Source organism: Dicentrarchus labrax, unplaced genomic scaffold, assembly GCF_905237075.1.
Source record: "Dicentrarchus labrax unplaced genomic scaffold, dlabrax2021, whole genome shotgun sequence".
Classification (NCBI taxonomy): Eukaryota; Metazoa; Chordata; class Actinopteri; family Moronidae; genus Dicentrarchus; species Dicentrarchus labrax.
The window spans coordinates 815323-831642 of record NW_026136721.1 but is presented as its reverse complement, the minus strand read 5'-3'; the positions used below and the strand labels follow the sequence as shown (position 1 = coordinate 831642).

The window sequence follows — 16320 nt, the reverse complement described above, 5'->3', positions numbered from 1 at the left end:
CCCACTCACACACATAAAATATAATATTATTACAGGCATCTCCTGGTGCATTTCTTTGATGTACAGAAATAAAACTTTCCTATACAGAAGGTTTTTTATATGTGTGATGATGTCTGTAGAAGGCTGACATTATGATGATCCACAATAACTCAATGACAGAGTCACTCAACTTATTTTAGAGGAAAGCTAATTGCTTAGGACATAGTAATTAAAAACCTGAACACATCTGATTGGATTATAAATAATTTCATTCTTCTTTATACAGATTGAGTGAGTGCTGGTTGTCGAAGATCAGCTGTGATTATCTGGTCTCAGCTCTGAAGTCCAACCCCTCCCATCTGAGAGAGCTGGACCTGAGTGACAATAGGGTGCAGGATTCAGGTGTGGAGCTGCTGTGTGGTTTTCTGGAGAGTCCACACTGTAGACTGGAGACTCTGAGGTCAGTTCACTGACTCTCTGTTACTGTTGTAGATCTGATATGTTTCATTAACAATTGAACCTAATTTATGTTCATACATAACTTACATCCATAAAGTTGTACCTTTTGTTCATATTTTCATGTTAGTTGAACTAAGTTTAGTCTGCAGTCACAAGACTTGTGTTTCTTATAGAAACTGTAGAAAATGTCCGCTGTTAGTTGTTAAAGTAAATGAATGTTTATCATTGTTGGTAAATGGTCACATCTGGATACAGAAGATCCTCTGAACTAATATTTGTTTACATTGATCAACTTTACAGAAGGAGAAATATTTCTTTGCTTTATGTTCATTTCAATGTGTTTCCACAAATAATGTCTGATCATTGATATTGATCCTTCACACACACACACACACACACACACACACACACACACACACACAGTGTTTCCCATTCATTAGCCAATCTATGGTGGCCCACCACGGTCTAATTTCCTCCACCATAGTTTCATAATGACCTGAAACTATTTTTACATTTCTCTCTAATATTGTGTTTTCCTCCGTTGCTTCAGCAAAGCGTCTCTCACTCAGTAAAAGTATCTGTGATGGATTAACACACAGAGACAGATGCTCTCTGTGCAGATACAGTCTTTATTTTAACCAGTGCAGACCAGATAAAGCAACAGTGAACAGCAGTTAACGCATCAGCTGGTGCAGATGTCATTGGTTACCACGTTGGTTTCCATTGTTTTCATTGGCTACGTCATTAACAACGAGCTTCCTCCACACGCGGCTCACCTGCTGATGTTAAGATAAAAGTCAACACAATGACAAAGTCACTCTACTCATTTTAAAGAAAAGCTCATTGATTAGGACATAGTAACGTTGATCTCGACATTTAAAACCTGAACACATCTGATTGGATTATAAATTATTTCATCATCATCTTTTATTCTTTATTTAGATTGAGGAACTGCAGGTTGACAGAGATCAGCTGTGATTATCTGGTCTCAGCTCTGAAGTCCAATCCCTCCCATCTGAGAGAGCTGGAGCTGAGTGAAAACTACGTGCAGGATTCAAGAGTGAAGCTGCTGTGTGGTTTTCTGGAGAGTCCACACTGTAGACTGGAGACTCTGAGGTCAGACACCATTTTTTCCTTATGTGCTGAGATGAATCTGATGTGAAAGTTGTGCTGACAGGAAAGTGCAGACATAAGGCTGATATTATACTGATCCACACTGAGTATCTTAATGCTAAAGTCTGTTTTCTTCTTCAGTGGTTTAGTCCATTGACTGTGGCAGAGCAATGTTGAGCTCCACATTTAAAACTTTCATATAACAAGAAGAATCTACACTGGATAATTCAGTCTTGACCAGTGACAATAGGAATAGTAACTGTAGTAATAATAATAATAATAAAAACAATTGGTAATATTAGCAATGGCAGTCAAGCAGGACCATGGTAGGAGGCTTCACCAGGATCCATGAGAACCTGCGAGACGAGAAAGCACAAGAACTCCGGGGAAGAAGTGAAGTTAGTAACATGCATTAATGGAACATGAATGAGTGCAGAAAGAGAAAGAGAGGAAGAAAGGAGCTCAGGGCATCATGGGAAATCCCCCAATTGTCTAGGCGTATAGCAGCATAACTAAGGGTTGGTTCAGGACTCACCTGATCCAGCCCTAACTATAAACTTTATCAAAGAGGAACGTCTTAAGCCTACTCTTGAATGTGGAGAGGGTGTCTGCCTCCCGAACCACAACTGGAAGCTGGTTCCACAGGAGAGGAGCTTGGTAACTGAAGGCTCTGGCTCCTGTTCTACTTTTAGAGACTATAGGAACCACAAGTAGCCCAGCATTCAGAGAACACAGTGCTCTCGTGGGGTAATAGGGTACTATGAGCTCTTTCAGATATGAAGGGGCCTGACCATGAAGAGCTTTATAGGTGAGGAGGAGGATTTGAAATTCTATTCTAAATTTTACAGGGAGCCAGTGCAGAGAAGCTAGTACAGGAGAGATGTGATCTCTTTTTCTAGTTCCTGTCAGTACTCGTGCTGCAGCGTTCTGAATTAATTGGAGCGTCTTAATGGACTTATTGGGGCAACCTGATAATAAGGAGTTGCAGCAATCCAGCCTAGAAGTAACAAATGCATGGATTAGTTTTTCTTCATCCGTCTGTGACAGGATGTTTCTGATGTTTGTAATATTATGTAAATGAAAGAAGGCGGTCCCGGAGGTCTGCTTTATGTGGGAATTAAATGACAAATCCTGATCAAAGATAACTCCAAGATTCCTGACAGTGGTGCTAGAGGCCAAGTTAATGCCATCTAGAGTAACTATATCTTTAGACAGTGAGTCTCTAAGGTTTTTGGGGCCAAGTACAAGAATTTTGTTTTTTTCTGAGTTTAACATCAGAAAATTGCAGGTCATCCAGGATTTTATGTCCTTAAGACATGTTTGTAATTTAGATAACTGATTAATTTCATCTGGCTTGATCGACAGATATAACTGTGTATCATCTGTATAGCAATGAAAGTTAATGGAGTGATTCCTAATAATGTTACCTAAAGGGAGCATATATAAAGTAGTATTGGTCCAAGTCCAGAACCTTGTGGAACTCCATGACTAACTGTAGTATATATGGAAGATTCATCGTTAATGAATAGTTAGTCCATTGTCGGAAGCAATCAAAAGGGTCATTATTAACTTTAACCAGAGCTGTCTTTGTGCTGTGATGAACTCTACATCATGACTAAAAAAAATCCTCAAATAAGCTATTGTTATGTAGAAAGTCACACAACTGTTTGGTGACAAATTTCTCCAGAATCTTAGAGAGGAAGGGGAGATTAGAAATCGGTCTATATTTGGCTAAAACCCCCGGGTCAAGAGTGGGCTCTTTTTTTTTAAAGTTATTTTTTGGGCCTTTTATTGCCTTTATTTTATAGGGACAGCCGAAGATAGACAGGAAAGGGGGTAAGAGAGAGAGGGGATGACACGCAGCAAAGGGCCGCAGGTTGGATTCAAACCCTGGGCCGCTGCGGCAACTCCGTACATGGGTCACCAGCTCTACCGACTGAGTTAACTGGGCACCCAAGAGTGGGCTTTTTAAGAAGGGGTTTAATTACAGCTACTTTAAAGGACTGTGGTATACATCCTGATAATAAAGAAAGATTAATCATATCCAGTAAAGAAGTGCCAATTAAGGTTACAACTTCTTTAAGCAGCCTAGTTGGGATCGGGTCTAATAGACAGGTTGATGGCTTTGTTGAAGAAATTATTGAAGTTAACTGATGAAGATTGATAGCAGAAAAACAGTCTCAATATATATATATGATTTTACATTAGTTAAAGTTCCTGAACTTGGAGAGCCAGTGATACCTGTTGATGGCAGTTGGTGATTCATTTTCTCTCTAATAGTAATAATTTTATTATAAAAGAAGCTCATGAAACCGTTGCTAGTTAGGTTTATGGGGATATGTGGCTCAATAGAGCTGTGGCTCTCTGTCAGCCTGGCTACAGTGCTGAAGAGGAACGTAGGGTTATTCTTATTTTCTTCTATTAGTGCTGAGTAATAGGCTCCTCTGGCATTACGGAGGGCCTTTCTATAGGTTTTAAGATTATCTTGCCAAATTGAGCGATATTCTAATAATTTCAAAGAGCGCCATTTCCTTTCCGATTTCCTAGCTTTTTTCTTTGGCGGTTTTGGTGGTTGTACCATGGTGCTAATCTCCTATGTTTTAATAATTTCCTCTTTATAAGGGCAATAGAATCTAACAGTGATCGTATTGAGCCTGCAGCACTATCAACAAGTTTATTAATTTGGAAGGGACTTAAGTTATTATAGGACTCTGTTATATTCAGACATGGCATTGAATTAAACTGATGGAATCTCCTCCTTAAATTTAGCTACAGCATTGTCAGATAGACATCTGCTGTAGGAAGTTTTGCCTAATGGCTTATAAACTAATAATATGAATTCAAAAGTTATTAAATAATGGTCAGATAGGAAAGGATTTTGTGTACAATAATTACTTTATCTGATTTAAGGACTAAACTTGATAAAAACTCTGAGAATTCAGATATAAAATCAGAGTACGGTCCAGGAGCGCGGTACACTATAACAAACAGAACTGGCTGCAGTGTTTTCCAGTTTGGGTGAGAAAGACTAAGAACAAGGCTTTCAAATGAATTATAATTTAGTTTAGGTTTAGGGTCCATTAAAACGCTCGAATCATATATGGCTGCTACTCCACCTCCTCGGCCAGTGCCTCGAGGAATGTGAGTATTAATATGACTGGGGGGGGTGGATTCATTTAGGCTAACATACTCCTCGTGGGACAACCAGGTCTCAGTAAGACAAAGTAAATCAATATCATAATCTGATATTAATTCATTCACTAAAACAGCTTTAGAGGACAGAGACCTGATATTTAACAGTCCACATTTCATTCTCTTATTTTGTGCTACTGAGGAGTTAGTTTTAATTTTTATTAGGTTTTTTATGTTGAACTCCTCTTGTTTTTATTTCTTTAAATAATTTAGGTGGTCGGGGGACAGACACAGTCTCTATGGGGTTTTGGGTGGGTGACTGTTCTAAAGAAAGAGCAGAGAAGTGTGTAAGACAGCAGCTCTGCTTCCTGGTCCCAACTCTGGACTGTCAGGTTTTAAAACTACACTTTGCCATATTCCTAGATAAGAGAGCCGCTCCATCCAAAGTGGGATGGATGCCGTCTCTCCTAATCAGACCAGGTTTTCCCCAAAAAGGCTTCCAGTTATCAATGAAGCCCACATCGTTTGCTGGACACCACCTCGACAGCCAGCGGTGGAATGACGACATACGGCTATACATGTCATCACTGGTCACATTGGGGAGGGGTCCAGAGAAAACTACGGAGTCCGACATAGTTTTAGCATAATTACACACGGACTCCACATTAATTTCAGTGACCTCCAATTGGCGTAATCGGGTGTCATTACCGCCCACGTGAATAACAATCTTGTTATATTTACGTTTACCTTTAGCCAGCAGTTTTAAATACGATTCGACGTTGCCCACTCTGGCCCCAGGGATACATTTAACTGTTGTCGCCGGCTTCGCTAGATTCAAGTTTCTGACCATTGAGCTGCCAATAACCAGACTGTGTCGCTGAGTGGGGGAAATCTGTTGGACACATGAACCTGTTGGTGGTGAACTATGGGCTTCTTCTGTTTGTGGCTATGGTTCTTCCAAGTAGAAATATTGTAGATGTCTTTTGTTCACATTTCCCCAAAATCCATCCTGACATATTTGGTATCTTTGTAAACTTTAGGATCTTGAGTGGAACCTTCAATCAGTTTCTGTGGGTTTTTCTTTGTGTTTGGCTGCACAACATGAGTTTGTATAGATGGAGCTGGCAGAGGTTAAGAGCTGAAGTCACTACGTCTTTATTGAAGCAGCAGCACGTTGTCATTAATATTAATGAGAGCTCTTTTTCACTCTTTGTATTTTACAGTTTGCAACCTGCATCCTGTTGGGTTCAGGTGTTTGGAGTTTCCATTTTCTAAACTTGTACATTCTAAACCTTCTTCAGCTCTGAACAGATTATTAAACACTGAATGATTTCAAGCAGGAACATTGTCTTCTAAACTCACATCTTTTATTCTTTATTCAGATTTAGTTGCTGCGGTTTGTCAGAGATCAGCTGTGATTATCTGGTCTCAGCTCTGAAGTCCAACCCCTCCCATCTGAGAGAGCTGAACCTGAGTCTCAACAAGCTGCAGGATTCAGGAGTGAAGCTGCTGTGTGGTTTTCTGGAGAGTCCACACTGTAGACTGGAGACTCTGAGGTCAGTTCACTGACTCTCTGTTACTGTTGTAGATCTGATATGTTTAATTAACAATTGAACCTAATTTATGTTCATACATAACTTACATCCATAAAGTTGTACCTTTTGTTCATATTTTCATGTTAGTTGAACTAAGTTTAGTCTGCAGTCACAAAGACTTGTGTTTCTTATAGAAACTGTAGAAAATGTCCGCTGTTAGATGTTGAAGTAAATGAATGTTTATCATTGTTGGTAAATGGTCACATCTGGATACAGAAGATCCTCTGAACTCATATTTATTTAAATTGATCAACTTTACTGAAGGAGAAATATTTCTTTGCTTTCTGTTCATTTCAATGTGTTTCCACAAATAATGTCTGATCATGGATATTGATCCTTCACACACACACACACACACACACACACACACACACACACACACACACATACACATACACACACACACACACACACACACACACACACACACACACACACACACACAGCTCTATTAAGGAGCAAGTATCGATCCTCTGATTCCAGACCTGATTGAGATCAGCAGCATGTTATTGATCAGTGTTGACATCAATAGGTTTATGAATGTTGTGCTGACATTTGCATGATGTCTGTAGAAGGCTGACATTATGATGATCCACAATAACACAATGACAAAGTCACTCTACTCATTTTAAAGAAAAGCTCATTGATTAGGACATAGTAATGTTGATCTCCATGTTTAAAACCTGAACACATCTGATTGGATTATAAATGATTTTATCTTCATCTTTTATTCTTTATTCAGTTTGAGTGACTGCAGTTTGTCAGAGATCAGCTGTGATTATCTGGTCTCAGCTCTGAAGTCCAACCCCTCCCATCTGAGAAACCTGAACCTGAGTGGAAACAAGAACCTGCAGGATTCAGGAGTGAAGCTGCTGTGTGGTTTTCTGGAGAGTCCACACTGTAGACTGGAGACTCTGAGGTCAGACACTATTTGTTCCTTCTGTGCTGAGATTAATCTGATGTGAAAGTTGTGCTGACAGTGAAGTGCAGACATAAGGCTGATATTATACTGATCCACACTGAGTATCTTAATGCTAAAGTCTGTTTTCTTCTTCAGTGGTTTAGTCCATTGACTGTGGCAGAGCAATGTTGAGCTCCACATTTAAAACCTTCATATAACAAGAAGAATCTACACTGAATAATTCACTCTTTATTTCCATCTTATATTCCCCATCATGTGTTTTAAAAGAAATGATGACAATAAATACAATGAATAAATCAATAATCTCTATTTCAACTATCAGACAATAACAAATAGATTCACTTTTTGCTTTTTCCAACATTGTTATGAAGCTATGTGATGCTTATACTGACTGAATAGTTTTAAGTGAAGCTGATTTGATTTTATGACTCCACTATTCCTAAAAGAAATATCTTAGATGTCTTTTGTTCACGTACATACATACATCTTCATGCGCTTATCCGGGGTCGGGTTGCGGGGGTAGCAAGTTCAGCAGAGGACCCCAAACTTCCCTTTCCCTGGCCACATCGGCCAACTCTGACTGGGGGATCCCGAGGCGTTCCCAGGCCAGTGTTGAGATATAATCCCTCCACCTGGTCCTCGGTCTGCCCCGTGGCCTCCTCCCAGCTGGATGTGCCAGGAACACCTCCCTCAGGAGGCGCACTGGAGGCATCCTCACCAGATACCCGAACCATTTAAGCTGGCTCCTTTCGACGCAAAGGAGAAGCGGCTCTACTCCGAGTCCCTCGCGGATGTCCGAGCTTCTCACCCTATCCCTAAGGGAGACGTCGGCCACCCTCCTGAGGAAACCCATTTCGGCCGCTTGTACCCGTTTTTTGTTCACATTTCTCCAAAATCCATCCTGACATATTTGGTATCTTTGTAAACTTTGGGATCTTGAGTGGAACCTTCAATCAGTTTCTGTGGGTGTTTCTTTGTGTTTGGCTGCACAACATGAGTTTTTATAGATGGAGCCACTGGTGGAGCTGGCAGAGGTTAAGAGCTGAAGTCACTACGTCTTTATTGAAGCAGCAGAACGTTGTCATTAATATTAATGAGAGCTCTGTTTCACTCTTTGTATTTTACAGTTTGCAACCTGCATCCTGTTGGGTTCAGGTGTTTGGAGTTTCCATTTTCTAAACTTGTACATTCTAAACCTTCTTCAGCTCTGAACAGATTATTAAACACTGAATGATTTCAAGCAGGAACATTGTCTTCTAAACTCACGTCTTTTATTCCTTTTTCAGATTGTGGAATTGCTGGTTGTCCGAGATCAGCTGTGATTATCTGGTCTCAGCTCTGAAGTCCAACCCCTCCCATCTGAGAGCGCTGGGCCTGAGTGACAACAAGAGCCTGCAGGATTCAGGAGTGAAGCTGCTGTGTGGTTTTCTGGAGAGTCCACACTGTAGACTGGAGACTCTGGGGTCAGTTCACTGACTCTCTGTTACTGTTGTAGATCTGATATGTTTCATTAACAATTGAACCTAATTTATGTTCATACATAACTTACATCCATAAAGTTGTACATTTCCTTTTGTTCATATTTTCATGTTTGTTGAACTAAATTTAGTCTGCAGTCACAAAGACTTGTGTTTCTGAACTAATATTTATTCACATTGATCAACTTTACTGAAGGAGAAATACTTCTATGCTTTCTGTTCATTTCAATTTGTATCCACAAATAATGTCTGATCATTGATATTGATCCTTCACACACACAGCTCTATAAAAGGATCAATAAAGTATCATTGATTAGGACATAGTAATGTTGAACACATCTGATTGGATTATAAATGATTTCATCTTCATTATTTGTTCTTTATTCAGACTGAGGAACTGCAGTTTGTCAGAGATCAGCTGTGATTATCTGGTCTCAGCTCTGAAGTCCAACCCCTCCCATCTGAGAAAGCTGGAGCTGAGTTGGAACTACAAGCTGCAGGATTCAGGAGTGAAGCTGCTGTGTGGTTTTCTGGAGAGTCCACACTGTAGACTGGAGACTCTGAGGTCAGACACCATTTGTTCCTTCTGTGCTGAGATGAATGTGATGTGAAAGTTGTGCTGACAGTAAAGTGCAGACATAAGGCTGATATTATACTGATCCACACTGAGTATCTTAATGCTAAAGTCTGTTTTCTTCTTCAGTGGTTTAGTCCATTGACTGTAGCAGAGCAATGTTGAGCTCCACATTTAAGACCTTCATATAACAAGAAGAATCTACACTGAATAATTCACTCTTTATTTCCATCTTATATTCCCCACCATGTGTTTTAAAAGAAATTATGACAATAAATACAATGAATAAATCAATAATCTCTATTTCAACTATCAGACAATAAATAGATTCACTTTTTGCTTTTTCCAACATTTGTCTGTTTGTTCACATTTCCCCAAAATTCATCCTTTTTTAAATAATCTTTTATTTACATCGATGATTGACATCAAACTGAATCCACATACAAACAACATAAAGGAAAACAAAACATGAGACAATGTGACATGTCATTGGTTACCACATTGGTTTCCATCGTTTTGATTGGCTACGTCATTAACAACGAGCCTCCTCCACAGGCGGCTCACCTGCTGATGTAAAAACAGAATCGCAGGTGGAAAAATGTGACAAAGACAAAAGTCAACACAATGACAAAGTCACTCTACTCATTTTAGAGAAAAGCTCATTGATTAGGACATAGTAATGTTGATCTCCACATTTAAAACCTGAACACATCTGACTGGATTATAAATGATTTTATCTTCATCTTTTATTCTTTATTTAGATTGATAAGCTGCAGGTTGTCAGAGATCAGCTGTGATTATCTGGTCTCAGCTCTGAAGTCCAACCCCTCCCATCTGAGAGAGCTGGACCTGAGTGTCAACGAGCTGCAGGGTTCAGAAGTGAAGCTGCTGTCTGATCTTGTGGAGAGTCCACACTGTAGACTGGAGACTGTGAGGTCAGTAGAGGGTCTGAGTCAGTCCATGGTGGTTCCAGCAGTAATGGACTAAACACAGATCCAGTACTTCTTTACTCAGTGAAGCTGTGAGAGGAGAATGGGGACAGACAATCATCTTGTTCTGTCCAAATATTTCTAATATTTACACATTTGTCCTGTAAGATTTCAGATGAAACATTCAACTGTGGTTTTTATCAGCTTTGAACCCTAACAGCAGTAAATGCATCATTCCAGTGGGCAGTGAATGTCTCTCTGTCTCTGCAGTAATGATGCATTCAGGGACTCTCAGCACTTTATTTCCACTGTGTACTTCAGTGAAATCTGCAGAGTCAACAGACTTGATGTCCAAAGTGTCTGCAGGTCTGTGAGCTTCAGCTCAGTATGTTCATTCCAATACGTTAACATGAGAGCTGAAAGGAAGCAGGCTACACTACACAGCCGCTCCACTGCTGGTCTGAACTGGACTGAAGTCCCTGCTGCTCTTTATACTGGATGTGCTGATGGAGGGAGTCTCTGTAAACACTGATTTACGACTTCTGTTGTCTGTCTTCTTCTCTCCTCAGATGGAAGTGATCTCAGTCAGAGTGTGAGTGGTGAGGAAGGAGGTTGTGTTGGAGGATCAGCTGTGTCCTGATGATCCAGAGAGGTTGAAGCAGCAGCATCAGCTCTGACTGGGCAATGTTACTGGGAGGTAGAGTGGAGAGGAGAGCTTCATCCAGCAGTGACTGACAGAGGAATCACAACCAGTGGAGACGACTCTCAGTGCTGCAGTCTGAACTACCAAAAAGGGGGCGACGTCATTCTGAAGACAGAAAGTTCAATTTCAATTCAATTTTAATTGTATAGCGCCAATTCATAACAGAAGTTATCTCAGGACTCCTTATAACATTTACAGAGAGCCAACAGTACCACCATGAGCAAGCACTTGGCGACAGGGGCAAGGAAAAACTGCCTGTTAAGAGGCAGAAACCTAGGACAGACCCTTCGGCTCTAGGTGGGTGGTCGTCTGCCTCGACCAGTTGGGGTGAGAGAGAGAGAGACAGAGACAGAGAGACAGAGACAGACAGACAGACAGTTGCACAGCAACAACAGTAGCAACAACTACACTAATGGTAGTGACTGATGATGATGATCATGAAGAAGATGATGACAGCAACAGTGGGGGACTATGCTTCAATAACAGTTGGGCACTCAGAACCTCGGTCAGCTATCCTTTCTGTACAATGTCGTTGTTACGTCAAAGATTTTTGGGGATGAAAAATGTAAGACAAAAGATGTTTGTGGGAGAAAATTGGTGGCATAAAGTATAAAAACAGACCGCTGCATATTGAGACCACAAAAGCTTTTATAATGAACATTATGCAATGACAAACAATAAAAGAGGAAACTGCAACTTTAATGTTTTCTCAGAGTTGGCTGTGCCCTGTAAACAACAACGATTTCTCAAACTGTGGCTTCACAACTAAATTCACATTTCAGAACAACTAAAGCTAAAATGCTACACAATAAAACAACTTTCACAGACATTCAACATAATTCCTCAGTGTTATTTTCTACGGAAGGTCAGTGACGTCCTGGTTGATAATTATTTAATTATTGTCATTATCTCAACATCAGGTCAGCGGTTGTGGTGATTTTTTATCAATATTTGAGATAACAAAGATATCAAGGTATCAAACTGCCGCCTCAGAAGCGTAATGATTATAATTATTGTAAGAATATATTTTCTATTATGTATGACTCAAAAAGTCAAAGGTTGTTGCAGGATGAGGCTGTTTATCAGAGAGTCGAGGCTTTGTCAATATACATATCTAGATCTGAAATTACTCTGAAAAGTAACATTTTAATTTAGTTTTCTTTACAGAAATTAATGAACGACTGCTTTTTATAAATCAGTCAGGTTGGGTCACCTCCCACACTTTCCCGGTCAGAAGTCAAGACTGGCCTTTTTTCCACTTTTCTTAGCCGATGGCTGATCCTTCTGAAATGGAAAGATATCTTTCCAACCAGCAGGTTCATGACTTACTGTTCTTTAGTTTTTAGACAAATGTTTTTTTCTCTAATTTAATTAAAAAATTTACAAATTATGGAACCCTTTTTTGGACACATTAGAGAGAACATCCAGCTGCCCACTAGACTGTACACTATATAAATGGTCCTTTACACCCCTTTACCTACTGTGGGGTGTTATCACCAGCTATACATAAAATAAAATAAAATTTTAACCACTATTTCTTGGTCTAGTCTGTACACAGTTATTAGGTTATTAGACTTTTATTCATTTTTGTCCTTTTTCTTTGCCTTATGCCTTATTTCTTTTTTTGTAAAGCAATTTTAACAATATGTTTGTGCTGTCACTGTTTATCTTTTTTTGTTATGTTAAAAAACAATTAAAAAAAGTTTGATTTCTATCTTGTTTTCCATTATTTGACCTTTGTCTGCTGTTGTCACCTCCTTGTCCATCTCCAACTAATCAACTCATATAAACAAACATCTTTTCTTTTTACTTTTTTTTGAGAAATTATTATTGCGCTGTGAACAACAGGATGAATATGATTGAATTGATGCTATTTGTTTCTATGGATTCTTTCACATTTGAGTGGGAAAAAAGTCTCCAAAATGCAAAAAAGCTTTCGTTGTAATAACACTTTTTTAAGATGTGCAGCAACGAACATTTTGAGATAAAAATGCCCTTAAGAACCTGAAGAATAATCAACCAGTGTCTCAGCTTCCGTACAGTTCCTCTAACAGCAGTGTAACAAGAAGTAATAGTTCGGACAGTCAGAGTTTGGCTCATTCTTGTCAAGTAAAAGCAGAATAAAAAACTTTTTACACCAAATCATCAATGTGGGTACATATGTAAAACAAGAAATCTAAGCTTAACTTTTTTCAATTTCAATTCAAATAACGACTGAAGATTTAGTGAATTTACCACGTGAACCCAAATGTTAATCTTTACACCGTTATTTCCACAGATAGAGAAATGAAGATACTCCGTTCTCAGTTTGATGTGAGTGTGCAATATCAACTGTCACCGTTTGGATCTCACGAATGTTGAATTAAATGATTTCCTGTTGAAAAAGGAAGACTATGATTGACTACTAAAAATGTCAGGTAATAAATCTCTATTTATCTAAATCACTGAACAATCAGTGGTGATAGATAATTAACCAAAAAACATAGCAGGTAAACCAAAATGTTGTTACTTAAGTCAAAACTAGTTTGTTTATTATTTTACTAATGAAACGATTTAAGTACAATGCCTCACCTTTATAACAAACCAAATTTCATGAAAATGGGTTTAGAATTAAGCGAGTTACAGTCGATATCTTAGTACAGTCTGCATTTCTCAGTATTGTTAACTGACAGATCTTGACCCCAAAATAGCAACCGTGCAGACTTACACCAGCATCAAATGAAGTATCTACATTTCTGTATCTCTGATTATCCCACGATTAGTTCACCTGTCTGACAGAAACACTGTTTATCTCTCCAAAAAGAAACTCCACTCCTCCTTCTATGTACACAATAAACCACAAACTCCGGCTGTTGCAGTGTATCAGCCACAAGAAATCCAAATAAAACAAAACCAATCTAAACAGAAACTTTCAAAATGTCTGCAGCATGACATAAAAAATGTTTCCACTTCAGTTCTCTCATCTAACAGCAGACTGCACTGAAGAGATGAGGAGTCTTTGAGAATCTGCGCTATGGCATAAAAACTGTGACATCTGATGTAGAACCGAACGCTTTATATAACTGCTAACAATATTCTTCTTTGAAGTTTTTATGAACACGACTATTCTTCAATTGAATCGCTGTGGCTTCAATTTAGCACTTTTTATGGACTAAAGTTTTAAATCAAGAGCTTCGGACTTTAGAAGATCAAGTATGAAAGATTTCCTAAGCAGAGGCATTCGATGGAAATAGATGAGTTTGAAGTTTAGGATCGGCAGCATATTGCTCTTTTTGTGATTTAACAGAATAACGTGATATGTTGTCATAACTAGGGCTATGAATTGTCAAAAATCTGGTGCATGGCCATACAAAGGTAATGGTTCAATATATTGCAATACTGTAAGCAAACAGATATATTGCGATGTTTGCAAAAATAGTTGTTATAGTAGTGTTATAGTGTAAAGAACACACCATCATCTGCATAAAATCTGAGTAGAGAAAGGTTTACGCAGGGATCTGGATTTGTACTTATCGTTGTCCCATCTAACATGATAGTCCTCGGTTTACAACACTGTGATCTAGCTTTCAGAGCTTTAAATCGATTGTGTTCCTGAGAATCAATATCACCAAACAAAATGTCATAATTTTTCAATACACCCCTAGTTATAACACAAAAAGTGTTACACTAAAAACGAATCATTTAATAGATCTAATGACCAGAATAAATTGTAACACTCCTATTTAGCATTTACAAACACAACATGGTTTATAACACACTGTAATGTACCTGTTAGCAGATCTAAGTTTTTACAAATGTATTTGTTAACAACTATAACTCCCAATGAGTATTTTAAAACACAGCTGTAATACTTGTTGACAAGTACAGTAAAATTAATATACACTTAAAATTATCCTTATGTCTGCTCATTACTACATTATAATGTGCTAAATGAAAATCACCTATAAATGCTGAATAAATAAATAAAGTGTTGTCCTTGGACATGAGCTGCAGAGCTTTCACACCAGCAGCTGGGGGCGCCACTGTGCTGGATAAAGCCAGATGCAGCTGCAGATCCATAATGTGCTCCTTAATACTGTTCCCTCGCAACCTTTATCAAGACTACATGAAGCAATACAGATCGTGTAACTTGTAACTTTTTCCGAAAATTCTCCAGTTTTATTCTTTGGTAAACCCACTTCGCTTCTGCACTTTTTAAACTTCTGTGCTTGATTGCTAATGTCAGTTTATGAATTTCCAAAACATTTCCTAATTTCTTTAGCATCGACAAACAAACTCATGCAAAGGAAAGATGGAAGTGGGTCAATGTGCCTCTCATAGACTATAATTAAAAATAGACAAAGACTGTGAGTCTTTGAAGAGCCACTGTGAAGCTCAGTGTGGTCGGCTCTGGCCATCGCCATCTTGGCAGTTAAGACTCCACCGGCTCCCGGCTAATCCAAAAACGGGGCAAAGATGCTAATTATGCTAATTATACTATGAGCGTGGTTATTGAAAACAGCCACCTGTGATGGCAACCACCTGTCAATTTTAAGCCTTAACATAATTTAAAGGGATGAGTTATCAAAAAATCACCCCTTGTACAGTTGTCATTAACGGGGAAATTAGCTAAAGAGACCAAAAAAGTGTTTTCTTGCATCAGGCTGGAAACATGTTTATTTCTGCTATAAAGTTGAGTTCTAATATGTTACTTCAGTGTTCATTTGCTCCCGCAGAGTTTGCCGCTTGGTACCTCTTGGATTTTGAATCCGTCATGCAGCAGTGTCTTTCCCAATAATAATAATATTAGTAATATTTCTGTTTGTTTGTTTGAGACATCAAACAAGTTAATGAAGCCATTTAAAAGTTCAACAAAACATCCCGTTTGTGAGTTTAAATCCCTGGGAAAATCCTGGTTCTCCTTCTCAGTGACTGCTGTCTGGCTGCCGTTAAGCAACACTCAGCGTGCAGGTTGTCAGCATTTCCTGGACAAATGTACAATAAAACAGCTAACTTAAATACTGTCAGCAGCCTAGATCAAAGTAGGCGATATTTTAGTTCCAAAGAAACTCAGTTTGAAGTGCGTGAATGTAACTGCGTCCTAGCGGACAGGGGCGTGCAGTGCAGCACCCAGACCCAGGTACTCGAGGTTCTCCGCTGCCGGGAGAAACAGGCCATTCCCCGTTAATGAGATGGTGTTGGGCGTGGCCTGCGGCTGGAAGTTAGCCTGGTAGTCCGGGTTGTCCAGGCTGTCGCTCGTGGCCAGGGGGAGTGAGCTTCGGGCGGTGTTCAGGTATTCAGGTCCCTCAGGAACTCGGACGAAAGGCTTCAGATCATCCGGCGGGAACGGGAGCGAGGCAGCACCCCAGCCCAGGGTCAGGTCCTCGTAGTTGGGATTCAAAACCTCCGACAGCCTGCTGCTGCGGCTGGTTTCACTCAAACTCTGGTTCATGTACT

At 39.4% G+C, this 16320-nt stretch overlaps 2 protein-coding genes and 1 long non-coding RNA gene across 13 annotated transcripts in view; 1 reads left to right on the top strand and 2 right to left on the bottom strand.

The window, feature by feature from the left end:
• The window catches only part of LOC127355253 (uncharacterized), a 55026-nt gene extending 52746 nt beyond the window's left edge, over window positions 1-2280 (bottom strand). Inside the window, exon 1 of the long non-coding RNA XR_007881708.1 lies at window positions 1908-2280. This is a non-coding gene — a long non-coding RNA (uncharacterized LOC127355253). The remainder of the gene's footprint in view (window positions 1-1907) is intronic.
• Window positions 1-12598, top strand: part of LOC127355199 (NACHT, LRR and PYD domains-containing protein 12-like) — a 24525-nt gene extending 11927 nt beyond the window's left edge. For 2 of the 11 annotated variants that reach the window (XM_051385821.1, XM_051385826.1), the window contains 8 exons: window positions 266-439; window positions 1381-1554; window positions 6066-6239; window positions 7021-7197; window positions 8487-8663; window positions 9067-9243; window positions 10014-10187; window positions 10751-12598. In XM_051385821.1, the coding sequence (XP_051241781.1) occupies window positions 266-439; window positions 1381-1554; window positions 6066-6239; window positions 7021-7197; window positions 8487-8663; window positions 9067-9243; window positions 10014-10187; window positions 10751-10760 (1237 nt within the window). In that variant the 3' untranslated portion in view covers window positions 10761-12598. The remainder of the gene's footprint in view (window positions 1-265; window positions 440-1380; window positions 1555-6065; window positions 6240-7020; window positions 7198-8486; window positions 8664-9066; window positions 9244-10013; window positions 10188-10750) is intronic. The other 9 variants (XM_051385823.1, XM_051385824.1, XM_051385825.1 and 6 more) reach the window with 9 other exon arrangements.
• LOC127355198 (melanoma receptor tyrosine-protein kinase) overlaps window positions 11563-16320 on the bottom strand; it is a 43227-nt gene continuing 38469 nt past the window's right edge. The window contains exon 27 of the mRNA XM_051385820.1: window positions 11563-16320. Coding sequence (XP_051241780.1) covers window positions 15965-16320 — 356 coding nt within the window. The 3' untranslated portion in view covers window positions 11563-15964.